Source organism: Gymnoscopelus braueri (assembly GCF_963280865.1).
Source record: "Gymnoscopelus braueri genome assembly, chromosome: 15".
Classification (NCBI taxonomy): Eukaryota; Metazoa; Chordata; class Actinopteri; order Myctophiformes; family Myctophidae; genus Gymnoscopelus; species Gymnoscopelus braueri.
In genome coordinates, this window is record NC_137620.1 from 36,501,666 (window position 1) to 36,522,818 (window position 21,153).

Here is a 21,153-nt window from a genome sequence, read left to right on the forward strand (position 1 = left end):
ACAGCGCAGAGTGACATCACTTCCTTCCATCACAGGAAGTAGGCCTACAGGGCTCTCCAGGATCACAGCTCCATCTGAACAATGATAAATAACAGCAGAATAGCAGAACATTTGACTGAGATTATGTCAATCTGAACAACACTATCCCAACATGATGAGGTTTTGACAGGAAAGACTCTTTAACAAACAAGAATAAAAGGGGGGAAAAGCATGCAATAAAAGATAAAATACATACAACTGAACGTACCAGTCACAGTGATATTCACAGTGTTGCCCTTTCCCTCTGATGACTCACACCAGTAACCTCCAGTTGCTGTATATCCCATGGATTTGACAAGACATCCTGTGTTGATCAGCTCCCCCCACCAGTCACTAGTGCTACCACACTCTGTGACAGTCTTATCGAAATTTGTCCTCTTCACTCTCCAGACAGTAGAGTTAGACAGTCTGTCCTCACAGCTCAGAACGACAGACTCGTGTTTAAAGAACTGAGACCTGTCAGGACTGAGTCTGAGAGAGACTGGGGGGTCAGAGACAGAGAATCAAGAGGATTTCCTAATCGGTGGATCATGTACCGTATGTTAAAAATCTAAAATACATTTCTTGTTACAGTTCACTAATATAATAATAATTTAGAAGAGTTTAGGAGAAGACAAACAGACTTACCTCTCATATCACCACTGTTTTGAACTTCTGTTGAGACAATCACCATGGAATTAACCACTAGACAGAGAGAGAGAGAGAGAGAGAGAGAGAGAGAGAGAGAGAGAGAGAGAGAGAGAGAGAGAGAGAGAGAGAGAGAGAGAGAGACAGACACACACACACACACACACACACACACACACACACACACACACACACACACACACACACACACACACACACACAGAATTCAATAAGTTATATTTGCATATTACATATTAATATGATGAATTTGTCTCAGTGAGGGTGCTGCATTACACTTAATTATTTACACATTTTCACAAGATATAATGACAAGTTTAGTGTTAATGTGGAAAGAAACAAATAAATAAAACCTCTTGAGTTGATACGATATGTTGCATTTAAATGCTGTACTAGCTGATTTCTTCTTAAATACACATATACAACCTGCCAGTGCTGCCCCCAAGGTTTTTTGGGGGTCCAAAATGATATATAATGGGGCACTTTGTTTCAGTCGATAACCACCCCGAAGCCCCAGCCAGCAAGACTGGCACCAATAGAAATATAGAATAAACCATTAAAAACAGTAACATGTAACACAATAAGGTAAACACCATAGCATTTAAAATTATAAAAGGATAGATAAAATGACTACCATAATTTAGTTGTGACCTGATTTATTTCAGAAGAGGCAGCTAATGTTAGGCAGCCTGTCTGCCTATCTGTCTGCAATGTACAGATCAGGATGCACAGATCGGCTCTGGCATCATCCGAATCTGCATGCCTACCCAATGCACATGAATCATCCTCCTCCCATCCAGACACATTCTTACAAATAATAGGCCTATAGTGAAGAATGGGGAAGAAAAATTACAGAGCTGCAATTGGGTACAGAGCTACAATAATTGTACAGTGAATATCTACTCACAGACTACTAGAAGGTAGAGTGATGTTTTCTCCATCCTGTGCTGCTGCTCTCTGACTGACTGACTGACTGACTGACTGACTGACTGCTATGACAGTCACATACTGACAGTCTCGACTACTACTGTTGTGTGGAGGAGGCTACACTGATACTGTGTGAGGTGGCGACTCTGCTCAGCTGCCCTTCGACTGTAGAACGCCCTCTCTGACAACCTGAAAGCTCCACAGTCAATGTTTTCAATAGAGGACTAAAAACTTTCCTTTTGAACAAAGTCTTAGTTTAGCTATTCTGGTTTTACCCCCTAGGTATTATGCCCCCATGTGATTTAAAAAAAGGTCTTAGACTCTTTTTAGATGTGTTTTAATGCACATGATTTTACTCTGTATTGTAGCACTTTGAGATGTGTTTCAAATGTTAAGTGCAATATAAATTAAATGTAATATTATTATATTCCTTCCTCCATTGGCTCCCAGTTGCTGCCCATACCTAGTACAAAACACTGATGTCAGACTACAAAGAAACATACCTTCTAAGTCTGATCCAACCCTACAACCCCTTCCGCAACACAGGGAAGCTGTCTGAACGTTCCCAGACTCTTCTCCCTCCTGGCTCCCAAACTGTGGAACAACTACCCATTGCATTTAGAACTACACATTCACTACCAATTTTCTGCTGTAATCTGAAGACTCACCTCTTCAGACTGCACCTTGGCACTTAAAGGGGAATTTTGCCCCACAGTTTTCTTACATTTTCTATGATGTTATGATATCCTAGGATGAATGGTAGGCCTACAGTAGAAACATTTCATAACTCCATCACGGGTCCGCCACCGCTAAAAACGCGAGATCTGATGTTCATAGTGACAGAACACTATGCAACGTGATTGTCTTGAATGCGCCCCACCGGAAGTCTCGCTATATGAGATTTAAATCTCGCACGTTGCATAGTGTTCTGTCACTATGAACATCAGATCTAAAAAAAAAAAGAAAAAAAAGAAAGCTATCAAAATATGCGATCTAGCGCAAGGCCTATCCACCTGTTTCCGCGGGAATTTACTGGAGCAAAAATCCTGTGTGGGAAACATCCTGCGGACGGACCGAAAGCAGGAAGTAGCGGCTCAGTGTGTTTACATTTGCCAGCAGAACGTAGCTGCAGCTTCACTGTGAAGCTGCAGCTACGTTCTGCTGGCAAATGTAAACACACTGAGCCGCTACTTTCTACTTCCGGTCCCCCCGCAGGAAGTTTCCCACACATCAGGAAACTACCCGCGGAAACAGGTGGATAGAGCATTGCAGTTACCGCCCACTTCCTGGTTTTTCCTGGTGCCGGAAGGAAAAACTCAATGCATTTTTCCCATCGACATTTGCAAAAATATTTATATCTATTAATTTAAGCCTCGAATCAAGCCATCATGACATGAATCATGACCATAAAACGTTTTTTTCTGCACTTCAGCTTTCAACATCTTCAAGTGATCCATGGCTCGGGTGAAAGATCCATTCACTGCTGTAGCGTTAGGGATATAGGTGCAGCAATAAGATTGGAACATCGCGCAAATTCCACCCGAATCAGCCAGCATAAAGTTCACAACATGTCGGTTTTGCAAGGTCATTACACTGGTGGCAGCCAGTTGTCTGCCGATGGCACTTAATGCCTCTACTGTGAAGTTTAAGAAACGCTGCTGATTATAGTAGATGTAGTTGATCCAGGCAACGTTGGCATTGATTCCAGCACTTGGCATGAAAAGAGACAGGGCGAACAGTGCAAATTCATCTTGGGCTCTTGCTTCTTTTGGAATATTTCTGGGGATCCCAAAAGCGTCAAAGTATACCTGATCCCCTTTCTTGTCTTCCCTTCGCACTCTTCCAGCCCCACCGGACTTGCTCTTGCTCTGTAGGTCACTGGCTGGAATAATCAGTAGACTTTGGACGGCCTGAACTCTGGCACACCGTCCAGTCCAGTTCAGAGGCAGGGTAGTATACAAATGATGCTGCCCGCACAACCAAAATGTGTCCGCCACGGCTTGGGTGGCATAGAAAAGTGGGCACAATTGTGGCTGAGGGGTTGTCTGGTTCCCTTTTATCATGTGTCTTATCGGGTGAACTGACAGCTTTCCGGATTTTGGCCTGCATTCATACTCATAATTGGTTCTCGTGTACAGGTGTGTATAGGATAGATCGTATGTACGCTCACAGTTGCTATCCTCTATCTGACCAATGTCTGTCGTATTTTCTCCTCCATGGCGTCTTTCGTAACATTCCAACTGTTCTCCTATTTTAAGTGTAGTCCCACTAAGTGTAGACTGGGATCCAGTGTCAATTCGAACGTCCATCTTTGCACATCTCTCTCCCATTGACATCACAGGGGTGATCAAGTAATGAGAATCAGCCAATTGTTGGTGTTCCATAACTGACTCATCATAATACTCCTTGGAACTTAAGTACTGTAAACATTCAGCCCTGCAAAATGCAGAGGGATCCTTTCGTTTTTCCTCTTCACAGCTCTTCCAGCTGTGCGGCGTGTTCATGATTAATATGGTGTCCATTCGGGCCTTGGAGCAAATATAACAGTCTGTCTGTCCTGTTGACCGACTAGTGTAATCACTCCACTGCCACCACGGATTCTCCATGGCGATTTGGTGTAGTGAATCCACTGGCCTTTGGATTCCAAGGTCAAAACGTTTAAGCTGTTCTATCCAAATGCCCTCATCCTCAAAAGACGTTTTCCTTGTAGTCCTGCTTTTATTCGATACACTCGTCAATGTTCCTTGTGATGTGTCGTCAAGATAGGCATCATTGTTCTTAGTATCCAAAACTGAGGTAGGTGTAATGTCATTTAAAACAGTGGGTGCATTGCTTAGACCAACAGCGGTTGGTACTGGGTCACGTTCAGAAGAATCGTTTTCGGGGTCTGGCTGAAATTTGGAGACTAGAAAATCAAAAATAGAAATAATTCTCTTTATGGACTTTACAGCAGGAACATTGTTAAAAACATGTATTATATCTTCGGGGATGGATTGTCCGACAGGAACAGTATGAGGGACTGGTGTTACAACTGTATTGTTGATGGGGCTTGGGGTTTGCTCTAATATGATAAGAGCCACTTGGCTAATAGGGCATAATCCATTTCTTTTGTCCGCATCCATGCCGTGCTCCTTGTGCAAACAATTGGGATTCTGAACAAAGCAAGTGTATAATCCTGCATCTGTGCGTTCAAGATCCATGATTACTAGGGAGCAATCTTCATTGTCAAAAAAACGTCGTCCGCCTTCTTCATGTGTCCTTTTGTTAAACTTCCAGTCGTTGGTCTTGGGGGGTGGGAGAAGGTTGTTTTTTGATGTTTTCTCTTGCAAACTGTTTATTCAATATACCTGGTTGCGAAAGAAGTTTGATTCTTTCGTGGGGGGAAGTTGTGTGGTATATGGACAGTGTGCAAGTCAAAACATATTAAGAAATATACTAAAGCTAAAGTAAACACCATATATAAATGATAAGTTCTGTGTGTTGTAGACGGAGTCTAACTGTATGCATATTGGCCTACTCAAGTGACCTTTGTTGTTTACTCAGATCCTGGCTAGCTCTGCTATTCAGGGACTGGGGTGACATCTAATCAGGTAGAGAGACAGTAGTCTACCATTTGTCAATGATCAAAGATCTCCTTAATCAACAGGTGGGGGCTCTCCCCCACCCCACAGGCTGTATGCAAATGTTAGCTACCTACGGTGTATAAAGAAGTGACTGCAACATTATTAGTTAGAACTGCCAGGCCGTGAGGCTGGACAGGAGCTCTGCTCCTGGATGATATGCTGCTGCTGCTGCGATGCTGTACTTGCGATGCTGTTTGTTTGAATGCTGAATAAATGAACATGAATGACTTGGAAACCCTGACGTCGTCTCTCTTCTATTCTCCTCCATATTATTACCACCAACGGGCCTGATAACACGCAGTTTAATGACTCAAATACACGACATATTTGGCGGGCCAGCTCCATCGTTGTGCATACTTTTGCGAGTGTGTGCTTCGATTAAAGAACCTGTGTATTTTGAGGTGGCCGTGATGCGGGCCTGTGAGGAGGATCAGAGCCATGGATGTACGTCTTCCTACGGCGAGGAGGACCATGGGGACGTCAGCGCGGCCTGGATTTCTACTATGATGAAGGACCTCACGACGGCGACGCTGAGATGACTACCGCTCCTGACCGGATCTCGGATGGCTGCGGGACACATCTACTCTTCTCATGGTGGTTGCGAGCGGAGCGCTTTGGCTGTGGAGACGGCGGGGCGGAGATCTTGCTGGTCGCAGTTCTCCGTGGGGGGAGGTGGTGTGAACAGCGGCTATCTTTTTGGCTGGAGGACAATGACGTGCGTGGACATTGAGCTAGTGACGACAACAGCAGCATTAGGATGGGAACACTGAAAATGCAGGAGAGAGGTTGTATTTTAGTGATAAAAGTGGTTTAAACTACGGAGCGTTATTTTTGTTGCCGTGCGTAAAAGTGTGAAGTGAGGACTTTGTTTCACTTTCTGGTCTCTGGGGTTTAATGTGGAGTTTTTTATTTTCGTTGAGTATGAGATTGATGATGATCGATGCTGAAGTGTGTTTGAGGGCGATTCCCTTATATTTTTATGTGTAACATTGTATCCCAGAGTTTAAAGATAACAGAAAGGCCTGCACACTGATTAGAAGGGGAAATGCATACTGGATGCGACGTGAGTTTAAGTTTAAGTTTTCGTTAAGTATGCGACTGAGATTGATAATGAGCGGCGAAGGGGGCTCCCATTTGTGGTAAGAGCGACGGCAGGCAGAAGGAGAGATCGAGGCGCTGAAGTGCATGTTGATGTATTTTCTCTGTGAATAAGATTTTCTGAGTTGTTTTATTTTTTAAGCTTGTTTTATCGGGGAATAAGTTCCAGTTTTGCCATTATCGTCAGACGAGCGTCATGTGATCCATGACTACGCAGTGATTTAAGCCGACACGTTTCTAAATACCGATATTCTTTCTTATTTTGTTAAGCAGTTTGTCTATTTTTATTTTGAAATTTGATGTAAACCACTGTATGGCTATTGTGTAATTTCTATTCCTGTATCTAAGTTGTTCTGTCTCATGTGTTGTTTGTGTTGAATCTGCTGAATGTCCTTTTGTTAAACTTCCAGTCATTGGTCATGGGGGGTGTAGTAGAAGGAAGGTTGTTTTTTATGTTTTCTCTTGCAAACTGTTTATTCGAGATACCTGGTTGCGAAAGAAGTTTAATTCTTTCATGGGGGAATTGTGTGGTATCTGGACAGTGTGCAAGTCAAAACATATTAAGAAATGATACTATACTAATCTAAAAGTCAGTTTACTAAAGTAAGAGAATCATGAATGTGTTGTGAGCCAGCCTGCCATCTGCTACTCAGAGTGTGACTGGTGAAATTGCTATATTCTAACGCAGCAACAGCTGCAGCTGAGCCAAATGGCCATTGTGTTGCTTTTATCTTTAGAACATACCTTATATGGTTATTTAGAATAGCTTCTTTGGTAAATGGTATACTATAAGAACGGTGTGAGATGTTTGTTTGGAATGTGCTCGTGCCCAGAGAGGGGCTGCTGGAGAGGGCTCTCTGCCCTGGAGTCTATGATGATGCTGTACTTGAATGAATAAATGACCATGGAAACTTGGAAAACCTGACGTCTGCTCTCTGCTTCTTCTCCTCTTCATTATTACCACCAACGGGCCTGATAACACGCAGTTAATGCCTCAAATACACGACATATTGAACACAGTCAAACTTTATTATTCACTTTAAACTCTGACAAGTGACTCTTCTTCTGTGAATGACATTCATATCTCCCAAAGCCCCATAGTCAACAGCGCCCCCATGAGGCACATATTTACCATTACTATTGCATGACGTGTACTCAAGTACGTTAGAATTTTGGCCAATGTGAATGCTGGCCAGCTGAGAGAGGCCAATCGTACTCGGGGACGGTTCGAATGAATCGGACCCAGTCTGAATCCGCCCTGAGTCTGAGAGAGGGGTCAGAGACAGAGAATCAAGAGGATTTCCTAATCGGTGGATCATGTAAAAATCTAAAATACATTTCTTGTTACAGTTCACTAATATAATAATAATTTAGAAGAGTTTAGGCGAAGACAAACCGACTTACCTCTCATAACATCACCACTGTTTTGAACTTCTGTTGAGACAATCACCATGGAATTAACCACTAGAGAGAGAGAGAGAGAGAGAGAGAGAGAGAGAGAGAGAGAGAGAGACACACACACACACACACACACACACACACACACACACACACACACACACACACACACACACACACACACACACACACACACACACACACACACACACACAGAATTCAATAAGTTTAGGGAAGCTGGGCACTGGGAAAACTGGGCACTATAGGTGCACTGCCTGTGACACTGCATTTCGTGCTGTCATCATCTGACTCATCTGTCATGTCATTGTGGCGAAAACTACAGTTTACTACTGAGCTGACAGTCATTGTGCTGTCATCATCTGACTCATCTGCGAAGAGGAGAGGACAGACCCAGCTTGACCCGCCCTGCCAGAGCTCGTTGCCTTGCCAACTAAGGTGGCATTAGTGAGAACATGGCTCCTCTTGCAGGTGCCCCCCGCCGCCCCCTTAGATCCTGTGGTAACTTGATAATCACAGCCTGCCTACCTCATGTCAGTGCTCCTGTCCTGCTCCAAGTCTTGTGTGCTTGTGCCCCCTATTGCCCTGCCGCCCTAACTACAGTACCAATAACATCAGACTTCTCCTTCCATTTTCACTACTACCTGCTGTTTCCCTAATTTGCCTGCCAACTGCCAACCCTCCTTGACTCTCAAGGAAATTCCTTGATTTCAACCATTTCTCCTTGACAGTAATTGCATTTCTCCTTGAGCACCCACTCAAGCAGTGGGTGACAACCAATATTCAGTTAAGAATAAAAAAGCTTAGGCCATGATTAGAAATAAAATATAAAATGTCTCACCAGAAAGCAATCTAATATTTAATGGAGCTAACTTTAGTCAAGTGAAGTGATTTAATTGATTGCTTGCCATGGCATCATTTGTACCAGCATGAATGGTTATAGTTTGGATAAATAGATAGTGTTCAATGAGAGCTAGAATCAAGAAAATAACGAGGAATTTGTCACTTACTCATACAGGTACAAGCAGAGAAATGTCAGTGTGACATGTTCTGCAGAGACTGCTAACATATTACAATATATCTAGAAGATAATAAAATAATATTTATGGAAAGTAATACTACTGGATGAGATAGAAATAAGGTTAAGCAGCTGCTCAGGGTTCCAACTTCTTAGTAGTTTTATTATTATTTGTACTTTTATTTACTTACCTACTAACTTAGCTATTTACTTACTAACCTACCTGCCCTCATTCAGGGCTTACAGCGGCAGGGAAAGAACTGTACGTACGCCTTGAGACCCAGGCTGTGAGACTGAGACACCTCCAGTTCTTTCAAATTTGCATGAAAACAAACAGTCCTAGGATGATGTTTGAACAATATAAGAATTGATGATGTACAGGTAGGAATATTGTCCAGTATGTCTCAAATTGTGGCACCTGGAAAACAATATATCACTGTTGTGTTTACAGTTGATGTTTGTTGAACTTCGCTCATCATTAAGCTATGTCATCATCATTCACTTGTCAACATACAAGTGAATGATGATGACATAGCTTATGTTTTTTTTGGCAGTTGATAATGAAAATACATGTGGAGGAACTTTAAATTCTCTAAAACTTCTAAAACTCAGATGCCTGGCATGTCTTACTGTATCTCAAAACAATCATCCACACATAAGGAGTAAAAACCAGATAAGATGAATGGTGTTATGAGTGGCTCTTAATCTTAACGTACGTTTGACATTTGGAATACGTATTAGGCTATATTCCACATACTGAGGACACTTAAAAATGTAAGTATTGGCAGTAAATATGTTATGTATTTCGCGACCTAACTTAATCTATGCTCGTTTTTGTTGTGTGGTCATTACTTAATTTATATACGTTTTGCAGTCGAGACCAGGCTGGAGCCTAGAGAGCCCTGCACTTTTGACAGAAGACTCTGCACTGCTTGTACAAATATAAGACAGCTGGTAATACTTCCTCTGACATCCCAGCTGATTTGTAAAAAGATGGATCCTCATCAGAATGGAGTCTACAGGACAGATGACCATCCACAATATTTAAGTCTGATTCAAGATTGAAGAATATGTTTTAAAATCTCATAGACCAAGAGTAAAAATATTTGGTTTCAGTTCCTCAATATCAACAGTAACAAAATAAATAACGAGTAAGTAAAGAAATAGTAATGTAAAGCATACCTTAATCATAGCACACTTTGCTTGAAGCCTGATGAAGGATTCTACAAGCGTCACATCTCTGACCTTGGAAAGTCACCAGAGAGCTGGATGCAAGTGAAAGGTGAGACAGCACACTATCCTTTGTTTCTATTTTTTATTTCCTCGTTAATAAATCAAATTTGATACGCATTGCAATGTTAGAATGTGATAGCTCTTTCAAATTGCAGCTCTTTTTGTTTATTAAATTGAACTTAAATTTCATCCTGTGGCGACTGACCTTTTGCAATCTAACCACCCTTGCATGAAAGTAGCGTGTTTGTTTTCAGGCCTGTGGTTTTCTCTTGCTTGTTTGAACTAGTTTTAAGTGTGAAGACGCCTCATTTCCCCTTTTTGCTGTGCACATTCTACTTCCTGTGTTAGGCAGTGCGGGGGGCTCTTGCTTGCCCAAAGAAGAAATGGTTCAAACACTAATTCAAACACACCAACTTCAAAAGTCATGTGCACTGTGCAGTCATACAATTTCATACTCATAATAAATTCATAAAATATCTAATCTTCCCACTGCATTGATCATTCATTGTCAGAAAACCTGGTATTGCTACCCGCCTCCAAATAATTTCCCCCCGTCTAGGACCTCTACTTCCTTTTACAGTATATGCCCTTGTTTTGAATTTGATGTGTTAATATAAGACAGCAGCTCATTACTTAATACTGCCAAATCAGTTTTCAGTGAGCAGTGATCATGTTTAGTTACAAAAATATTATTTATTTATTATTTATATTCTTATATTATTTACAATACTTTTGTGTGTGTTTTCTTGGTGCCTAATGTTTGTTTGAACAAAGTTTGTGGGTTGCTTTGTTGTATGAAATGTGTTCTATAGATATTACAATGAGTTTAAATGTCTCTGGGATGTGATTGTGTTCATGGTGAAGTTGACCTCACAGGTCAGAAATGTATAGTCACTTTATCCAAAGCGATTCACAATGTGCTTTGGACCATTCACATGTCAATGGTAGAGTATGGTAGAGTTTATTTTAATAAACAATAGTAAAGTTGTGTTTTCACAAGGCTTTTTGTTGTTTCCTGTATCCTACTTACAAACATAAAACCGTTGACACATGGTGAGTGTTCACACTGAGGACTGCGGAAGAGGACAGACGTAGTGGTTCTGAAAACCACAATGCATATTGTCCACGGATGCACAATGCACACACATACAGCAGACCAGTGAAGTTGTAGGCAACATGCATTGTTTTCAGAACAGTTTAACCGCTGTGGTTAACAAACAGAGATGTTTCCATAACTATACAAAATACCCACTTATACAGAGCCACTTATTTGTTCCGAAACTCACAAAGGTCAGAGGATATGGTGGTGGGGTTGGGGGTAGGGGTGGGCGGTGTATGTGTGTGTCCTGAGGTGTTTTTGTTAAAGAAAATGTATGTGCAATTGTGCATGCATGGTAAGCAAGCATGGTAAGCAAGCAGTAACCTTGCAAGCAGTAACTCTTCTGTTCTCTCTTCTTCACTCAAACATCTCCATCTGTAACACATAAAAAAAAATCACACCCAGTGTGAAGAGAGTGGTGCCTTTCATGAGGTCATTGCATTAGTTACTTTTTACAGACTTTGATGACTTCAATGTATTTTTACTCATTTTAAGTACTTTAAAATGTTTGTACAGATTTGTACGTGTTTTTACTCATTTTAACATCTTTTAAGTATTTTTACACATGTTAAGTATTTTTACTCATTTAAAGTATTTTTACTCAGTTTAGGAACTTTAAAGTATCTTTACTAATATTTAAGTACTGTACTGTACTGTACTGTACTGTACTGTACTGTACTGTACTGTAATGTACGGTCTGTACTGTACTGTACTGTACTGTACTGTACTGTACTGTACTGTACTGTACTGTACTGTACTGTGCGGTCTGTACTGTACTGTACTGTACCTCTACCAGTACCTGTACTGTACTGTACTGTACTGTACTGTACTGTACGTACTGTACTGTACGTACTGTACTGTACTGTACGGTCTGTACTGTACGGTCTGTACTGTACTGTACCTGTATGGTTGCATCTTTGTGTTGCAATCAGCCGCAGCTGTTGAGGCTGTGCTCAAACATACAGAGAGGCCGTGCTCATACGGACACACGGACACACGGACACACACACAGACGGACACCAGGACAAAGTCAAGCGTAGGAGTGGTTGGCACCACTCAAAAAAAATTATCATGTGTAACAAAAACACTAGAGCTTATTACACAGCTTTGATTTATACTTGTAAGTAGAAGTGGATCTGGGCTCGGTTCCTTTTTTGGGCCAAGTGTACTTGGATCCAGGCCCTGGTACCTGATATAAAAGATAGTGACCCTAGCTCTATATTGTCATCTAATTTATATTTCACATTTTAACCTTATCCCCCTAATAAATCTCACTATAAATCCACTATAAATATCACAGAAATATGACCAAACTGTTAGAGATTGATGCTTCTAAACACTTCATTTCATTCATTAACTACAGTATTGTTATCAGATGGAAGCAATATTCAGGTATGAATTGGTATGACTGTATGTGCTCTTTCATAGAAGGACCCATTATACGGCAGGAGTCAATCAACACATGTATTTTGCTATACGAGACGTCCTGTGTGGGACAAACCTATTTTGGCCCAAAAACTGAGCATATTAGCTAATATGGGCTAGTTGCCCACACTGGATAAATACAGTTCTAAGGTTGGTTAAAGGGTTTAAATTTAACCTCCCTTTATTTGATGTGGAGAGAGACAGTTTCTCTCTCTGGGCCAACTCTTGTGTGTATACTGTATACTGTAGTATTGTTTGTGACTGACCTGTGTTTATTTTCACCATGGAGTAGATGATGTCTTGTCCTGCAGGGATCTGGTCTGGAAAAAAACAATAGAAACAGCAAGTGTTCAAACAGTTGACACCCTGGTGAAATGATGTAAACAGAGAGATAGAAACAACAACTAAACAACAGAATAAGTGTGTGATCAGATTATTGTTGTTTAGTTGGGGGTATTTAATTCACTGTACCTCTCCTCGTCCTGTGATTATCTCCCCGCATTACAGTCACGTCAGCATACGTCACATCTTCACTCTGTCTGTCTGTCTGACTCCTACAGCCTGCAGCAGAGAAACACTGTACCTCAGATTAAATGATCAAAGACAATGTTCATAATGAAATAAGCTAGAAATAGCTTTAGAAATAGCTACATTATCAGTCAGCTGCCAGTACAAATCATTGTGTGTTTTTTTTAAATCAAAATCTGTTTATTGGCCAAGTATTTTCATTTAATATTTTAAGTGGCTTATGCTCTGGACAAGATCAAGGATAGCTAGTCAGAAAAATGGATAACAGAGTTCAAAACTATAGACTACAGAGGTGCTCTTCACAAAAATCACAAGTAAGTAAGTGAATACATTTTATTTATATAGCACTTCTCAGAGAGATCTCACGTGCTCTCAAGTGCTTTACATACAGTGGGATTAAAAACAAAACAAGGTATTAAAGCAGTTACAGTAGAACAGAAAAGGCCTGTACAATTCATTAAGCAAGACAGCGGACAACAACACAAACAAGCATGTAAATAAAATAAAGTAACTTCCGCAAATGCCTGTTTTAAGGTTGTTCCTAAAAATATCCACAGAGGCTGCAGCTCTCAAGAAGTTTGGGAGCTTTGCTACCTTTTGTTTTTTAATTTAGTAGGAGACTGGGGTCAAAAGTAACAGGGGGCAAACGTAACACACTCAATAATTCTAGTCAGAAACAAGCCGATGAGACTTCTTCTGCACATGCTCAGTAGGGTCCTCTCTCTGCCTATGGAAGGGCAGAATGATCATTTCATCTCAGCAGAAGTTTTCAACAAAAACAGATTTTGAGGTGTAAAAGAACATTTTTTAATGTACAGTATTTTCCTTCTGCTGTCTAAAGTTAAGATGACAGCTAATTTAAACTTAGATTAATTGTATCTCTATGTTATTGGTCACAAATTAACGTCAGCATCCTATACTAGTGTTTCTAGCTAGAATATGGGATTTCATCATGGACGCCAGATCGGGGGCAATTGTAACACAGTGACCGGGGTCAATTGTAACAATGTGTTTCAATGCAAGCAGACTTTTTTGTCTGGGATTACATACTTTTATGTTAGCAAATGAACATATTTCACTAAATTTCAAAGTAAAAAATGTACATACATTTGAAAAAAATTAATTGAAAAATTAAATAATTCGAATAAAAAATAATAATAATTGTAATTATATATATAAAACATTATTAGTAAAAGTAAAAGTAAAAAATATTAAATTATAAAAAATACATATTACTTAGTGATGTGCTTTTATTTGAGATATAGTGGGTTAATATGACTTATTTTTACAGTGTTACAATTGCCCCCAACCACTGTTACAATTGCCCCCGTCATGGGGGCAATTGTTAGCCTGGCATTGGCCAGACTGATAACGTGGATTCACTCTCACGTTCCTCTACGCTTGACTTTGATTGTGTGTGTGTGTGGGTGTGTGTGTGTGTGTAACCTCGCGTCACCAGTCTTTCCGTGTGTGTGTGTGTGTGTGTGTGTGTGTGTGTGTGTTGCCTTTTGTTAGGCTATTCAATATTAGTTTTAATTTCTTGAAATCATATTTATTTAATTTGCAATAATTCAACTGTATGGCATGCTAATGTTTTGAGACATATTGTATTATATTACTACACAATAGTAAATAAATAATTCTACACAATAAATAAACATGTTTTAAACAACTGATCTAAATATGGATTATAGTTATGATAAGTGAGATGTAGTGGAGTAGAAGTAAAAGTACTGGAAATTGGAAATACTCTAGTAAAGTAAAAATACGTCAAATCTTTACTTAGGTACAGTACTTGAGTAAATGTAATTAGTTACTTTACACCACTGTTGTTCTATACATCTAATTATTTAACCACCCACACACATTACCAGGTATTGTTTAACTTCAAATTGAATTATTCTACTTAAAATGGTTTATTATTATTATTATCATTATTATTATTATTATTATTATTATTATTATTATTATTATTATTATTATTATCATCACAAATTGCATTGTTTGTTTTTAATGTCAATAATTAAAGTAGCTAATCTTCATAAAACATTTTTAAAGTGATATACTGTTATGTCACAGCAGTGACTGAAATGTAGTGGAGTAGAAGTAAAAGTACTGGAAATTGGAAATACTCTAGTAAAGTAAAAATACGTCAAATCTTTACTTAGGTACAGTACTTGAGTAAATGTAATTAGTTACTTTACACCACTGTTGTTCTATAAATCTAATTATTTAACCACCCACACACATTACCAGGTATTGTTTAACTTCAAATTGAATTATTCTACTTAAAATGGTTTATTATTATTATTATCATTATTAATATTATTATTATTACATTTATTACAAATTGCATTGTTTGTTTTTAATTTCAATAATTAAAGTAGCTATTCTTCTTAATACATTTAAAAAAAACGTGATATTCATAGTTAGTAGCAGTGTCTGAGTGCGTGTGAGCGCGCATGTGTGTCCGCAACTGGTTCCGGCCAACCTCAAGTCACCATTTGACCAATCTGGCCCCAACCCCAAAATTAGTTTGATACCCCTGCTCTACGGTATCAGGAGCGAGTATGAGAAATCAGAAAATATTCGGGCAAATCAGTGACTGTGTTTCAACTGCTGTCGGTACAACAGTGAAAAGCATCAAAAATCATTTTCTGATTTCTCATACTCGCTCCCTATGGGCCGAAGTCCAGACTGATGGAACGTGAGAGTGAATCCTCGTTATCAGTCTAGCCAATGCCAGGCTAGGCAATAGGCAATTTTAAAGACAACTTTATTTTTTTACAACCAAGGTTTATGTTTTAGCTTGTAATTAAAGTAAATAAAAGATGAGTGTTAAAATATTTTAATTTACTGCTTTATAGTTTTAGCAATTTTCGCGATATTTTTTACAGTGGGCGGGGGCATTCGGGAAGGTGGCTAAATATGTCTTTTTTTACACAATAACCCGGCAATTTCTTATTATTTACGGTAGCTCTTCTAGCCCCCAATAACTCACATCTGGACATCAAAGACCATGGGACCTTTTTTATTGTGTAAAAAATACATATTTAGCAACCTGCCCGAATGCCCCCGCCCACTGTAAAAAAGATCGCGAAAATTGCTAAAACTATAGAAAGCAGTAAATTAAAAATTTTCAACACTCTTTTATTTACTTTAATTACAAGCTAAAACATAAACCTTGGTTGTAAAAAAAACAAAGTTGTCCTTTAAAAGTAATATTTTAGTATTGTCCTTACTAGTGAAAGCTTATAAATGGTATTAGTAATTAGGGCACATATATACTGTATGTTTCTTAAAACAAAAGATGACTAGTATATTTCAAGTATTCTGTGAATTATGAAGGAAAATGTAAATAGTGTTACTTTTGACCCCTGTCTCCCCTATGGGGAATTTCTAAAAGTTTTCCTGTTCAGCAGACCTTTAGCGCCATGGTCTCTGAGGTTGGAGCGCACGTTAGCTTTGAGGGACCCAATACAATAAACCACCTAGGAACAACGCTGTCAGGGGCAACAATAAGCCCCTCAGTTTTAGCCCCTCAGTTTGGTGGAAGTTGTTTGACATCCAGGCCTTAATGACAGGGTTAAAAGAGTAAATCGGTTGGATATCGTCCACATAAAAATGGTAAGACATGCCTTTCAAAGTACTGAAGGAACAGTTATATCACATTCTGTAGAATTGTATAGCTTGTCTTAATGGCTATGTGTGTGTGAAGATTATTGACATACCTCTGCATTTCTTCCACAGAATCAGACACAGAATCAGCAGAAAGATGGAGACTCCTGCACACATCAGAGAGCGGAAATACGGAGGCAGAGAGGAAGAGGGAGTGTCTCTTTGGTCATCATTGTCATTGAAGGGCAGAGAATCTGAAGCAGAATGAGACACGGTACTTTTAAAAAGAGCTGTAAATGTCTTTTAAGCATAATTTCTATTTTTAGGCTTAGAGTAGAGAGTAAGCTTTAGATTATATATCAGAGACAGAGAGACAAGGAGATCAGTTAGCCTGAGTTAGTCCAAACAAAGGCACTCATATCAGCCTGAGCGATAGGGCTGAGATGCCTGCTCTTGTTTGGATAAACGCAATGGAAGAATCCCGACTGATAAGTTGTTTATCACATAATCATAACCTTCTTTTTATTGACAATTTGTTTATCACATATCAACCCTATTTTTATTGACAAAGACGATGAGAAATCACTAGCATTATCAATTTAAATAAACCCTCTCAGTCCTATGTAAAAACAATTCTAACCACTCTGCATGGTTGACTTACCACCCCAACCACTCTGTTCATGCCGGTGCTGTGGCCAGGGCCCCATCCCTCCTCGAATGCAGGTCAAATAAAATGTGGTTAAGCCTACACAACTATCTCACCTCTCACATCCATCCAGCTCTCTAGTGACTCCCCACGGTCAGAGATGTGACACTTGTAGATTCCTTCATCTGACTTGTAAACATGGTGGATGGTCATCTGTCCTGCAGACTCAGTCCTGATGAGGGATCCATCTTTATAGAAATCAGCTGGGAGGTCAGAGGAGGTCTTCTGGGTCCTACAGCGCAGGGTGACATTACTTCCTTCCATCACAGGAAGTACAGGGCTCTCCAGGATCACAGCTCCATCTGAACAATGATAAATAACAGCAGAATAGCAGAACATTTGACTGAGATTATGTCAATCTGAACAACACTATCCCAACGTGATGAGGTTTTGACAGGAAAGACTCTTTAACAAACAAGAATAAAAGGGGGGAAAAGCATGCAATAAAAGATAAAATACATACAACTGAACGTACCAGTCACAGTGATATTCACAGTGTTGCCCTTTCCCTCTGATGACTCACACCAGTAACCTCCAGTTGCTGTATATCCCATGGATTTGACAAGACATCCTGTGTTGTTCATCTCCCCCCACCAGTCACTAGTGCCACCACACTCTGTGACAGTCTTATCGATATTTGTCCTCTTCACTCTCCAGACAGTAGAGTTAGACTGTCTGCCCTCACAGCTCAGAAAGACAGTCTCATATTTAAAGAACTGAGACCTGTCAGGACTGAGTCTGAGAGAGGCTGGGGGAGGGGGGAGAGACAGAGAAGAAAGTTGATTTCCTGATCGATGGATCATGTACCGTATGTTAAAATCAAACTTATATTTAATTTCCATTGATAATGTGGATAATTTGAACACCTGGCCAGAAGAAGACAAACATAATTACCTCTCATAACATCACCACTGTTTTGAACTTCTGTTGAGACAATGACCATGGAAATAGTCACTAGAGAGAGAGAAAGAGAGAGCGAGAGCGTGAGAGAGCGAGAGAGAGTGAATGAGTGAGTGAGTGAGTCTGTGTGACTGACTTTCCTGGGCATAACTCGGGACCAGTCCGACCAATTGTCTTCAAACTTGACGTTCGGGCTGGTTTGTGCTGAGTGTGAATTTGGTCGGACTGGCGGTTGTCGAGAACCAAAAATCCACTAATATCTGGTCTGTGGGGGACGTACACTGTGTGTGTGGGGGGGAATAACTAACTGGAGGATGGAGGAATCAATCGGTTTGCTTAACAATATGTATTAATTCAATGAGACAGACCCTAATTCAACTTGCATCGCTCCCGACATGCATTGTTCCAGAGTAGGCCAGTGCCTGTTTATAAATAACCAATTGAATGTAATATCTAACGTTATTGGTACAGTAACGGGTACCACACTGGGTACTATAACAGGTACAGCAAGTACTCTGACAGGTGGGGTATGTATTCCCAACTTGCATTGTCCCCGACTTGCATGGTCCCTAAGTCTGGCACCGGTCTTACATATTTTTTATAATAAAATATAAATTACATTTACACAAGATGCAACCTGCCTTATCAAACTATATTTTTGATACCCAACTTTGAATGTTTTCATTCATTCCTCATGCATCACACACACGCACACACACACACACACACACGCACACGCACACGCGCACGCGCACACGCACACACGCACACGCACACGCACACGCGCACGCGCACACGCACACGCACACACACACACACACACACACACACACACACACACACACACACACACACACACACACGTACAAACACAATCCATGAGACAATACAATAATTGTGCTGTGGTTTTCTACTTACAGACTAGAAGGTAGAGTGATGTTTTGTGCATCCTGTGTTGCTGCTCACTGACTGACTGACTGACTGACTGACTGACTGACTGTTGTGACAGAGTCACTCACTCGCTGACAGACTCCTCCTACTGATGTTGTGATGGGACGAGTACATTGATACTGAAAAATATAGACTCAGTTGCAGCTGATTGTAAAACAAAAACAAAAAAACAACTAGAATGTTTCGAAAAAGGTGACAAAAATAGAGAAACTAGCAACTTTCGAAAAAGGGTGACAAGAAGGGATAGAGAGAGGGGTGCTAAAGGTGAGGTGGAGTTTATTCCACAGTTTTGGAGCCAAGAGGGAGAAAGTCTGAAAATGCAGGCTGAGTGTCAGGCTAAGGACATGAGCAGTGTTGGAATAGTTACTACAACATAGTAATATGTTACTTATTACATATTACTTGTTTAAAAAGTAATGTAGTTACTTTACTTATTACTCCCTGCCAAAAGTAACTAGTTACTTATTACTTAGTTACTTTTTTTTTCTCGCCCCCAGTAATTGCATCCTTTCTCCCCAAAAGTCTGACTTTGTATTTTCAACATTAGCAGTTGTTTTTTTTCTCTTTTCTGCAGCCTACATTGTAAAATCCTCATTGTTGATTTAACTCTGAAAAGTGTTCTGTACACATGACGGGTCCATTTGGTTCTATTTGTACACTCATTTCAATTATATTAACACTAAGACTTTTACTGTGTATGAATTCATAACTTACAGACTAAATGAAAACCATTTGACTATGAATTGAATACTAAGGACCTCAATGGAAACAAGACCGCAAGGACTTTTTTGGAAGTATTTGAAATGTATTTCATGTATTTTTTGCCTAAAAAAATATTCAAATTCAAACACCTGGGCTCAAACAGATAATGACTCATCATGAGACACAATCTTTGAACAACTTCTGTTGTTTATTAAACAAAATGTATTCTAATAAAAAAAAGTAATAAATTACTTTTTGAAAAAAAGTAAAGGTAATAATATTACTCAAAAAGTGAAAGTAATTAGTTACGTTACTAGTTACTGGGAAAAAGTAATAATATTACTTTAAGTTACATATTACTTTAGTTACTTTCCAACACTAGACATGAGAAGCTCGATCATTCCACACTTATGGAACTGAGAACTGAAACACTTTTATTTATTTAACCTAAATGCATAGACTTTTTCTTAGGCTTTGGCACAGACAACAGTGTTGTGCAAATAGCCTGTAATATCCATTTGTCTGCTGGACAAGGTATCTACATAAATAAGATGTTGCATGTTTCAGTAGGGTCTATCAATGACTCAGCCTACTAAGTGCTAATGATTTGTTTGTGACAGACCCCAACCAACAGGTCCCTGCCACCAAACTCCCAAGGCGACAGTGGTCAACCCTTCATAGATTCAGGACCGGACATGGCCCCTGCTTGGCCAGCCTTCACAAATCAGAATCACTTTATTTGTCACTTTCCCCATGTACTTACATAAATGGTAAATAATAAATATATTATTATATACCATAAATATGGTAAATGGTGCATTTATATAGCACTTTTATCCAAAGCGCTTTACATAGATTGTGCATTACATTCACCCATTCACACACACATTCACACACACCGATGGCGGAGGAAACCATGCAAGGCACCAACCTGCTCATCGGGAGCAATTAGGGGTTCAATGTCTTGCTCAAGGCACATGCTTCGACACTAACTCTGGACAAGAATGGAACAGAAGCAGTTTACATATAACCTAGTATAGTACATAGAACCTAGAACATAGTACAGGATTTCCTCTCTAGTCAGTAAGAATACTTTGAGGATTCCTACAGGGGTCACTTCAACTATGCATGCTCCTCATGGTACCACAACACCACTAAGGCCTTAAAAACAAGGCTCCAGACATCTCAAAACAAACTGGTAAGGCTACTTCTTGGCCTTAAACCT

At 39.8% G+C, this 21,153-nt stretch overlaps 1 protein-coding gene across 2 annotated transcripts; it reads right to left on the reverse strand.

Moving 5' to 3' along the window:
- Nucleotides 1–11,072: 11,072 nt before the first annotated feature.
- Nucleotides 11,073–19,246, reverse strand: LOC308101804 (uncharacterized protein). Of its 2 annotated transcripts, none has more exons than XM_080451285.1 (8): nucleotides 19,194–19,246; nucleotides 18,270–18,299; nucleotides 17,851–18,123; nucleotides 17,432–17,677; nucleotides 16,783–16,923; nucleotides 12,995–13,084; nucleotides 12,790–12,843; nucleotides 11,073–11,473 (listed from the first exon to the last, which is right to left on the reverse strand). In XM_080451285.1, the coding sequence occupies exons 2-8, from the start codon at nucleotides 18,274–18,276 to the stop codon at nucleotides 11,460–11,462; spliced, it is 825 nt and encodes a 274-aa protein (XP_080307411.1). In that variant the 5' UTR covers nucleotides 18,277–18,299; nucleotides 19,194–19,246; the 3' UTR covers nucleotides 11,073–11,459. The 2 variants fall into 2 exon arrangements, with proteins under 2 accessions (XP_080307411.1, XP_080307410.1); XM_080451284.1 differs by having other exon boundaries at nucleotides 18,270–18,329; nucleotides 19,194–19,243.
- Between the last annotated feature and the right edge of the window lie 1,907 nt (nucleotides 19,247–21,153).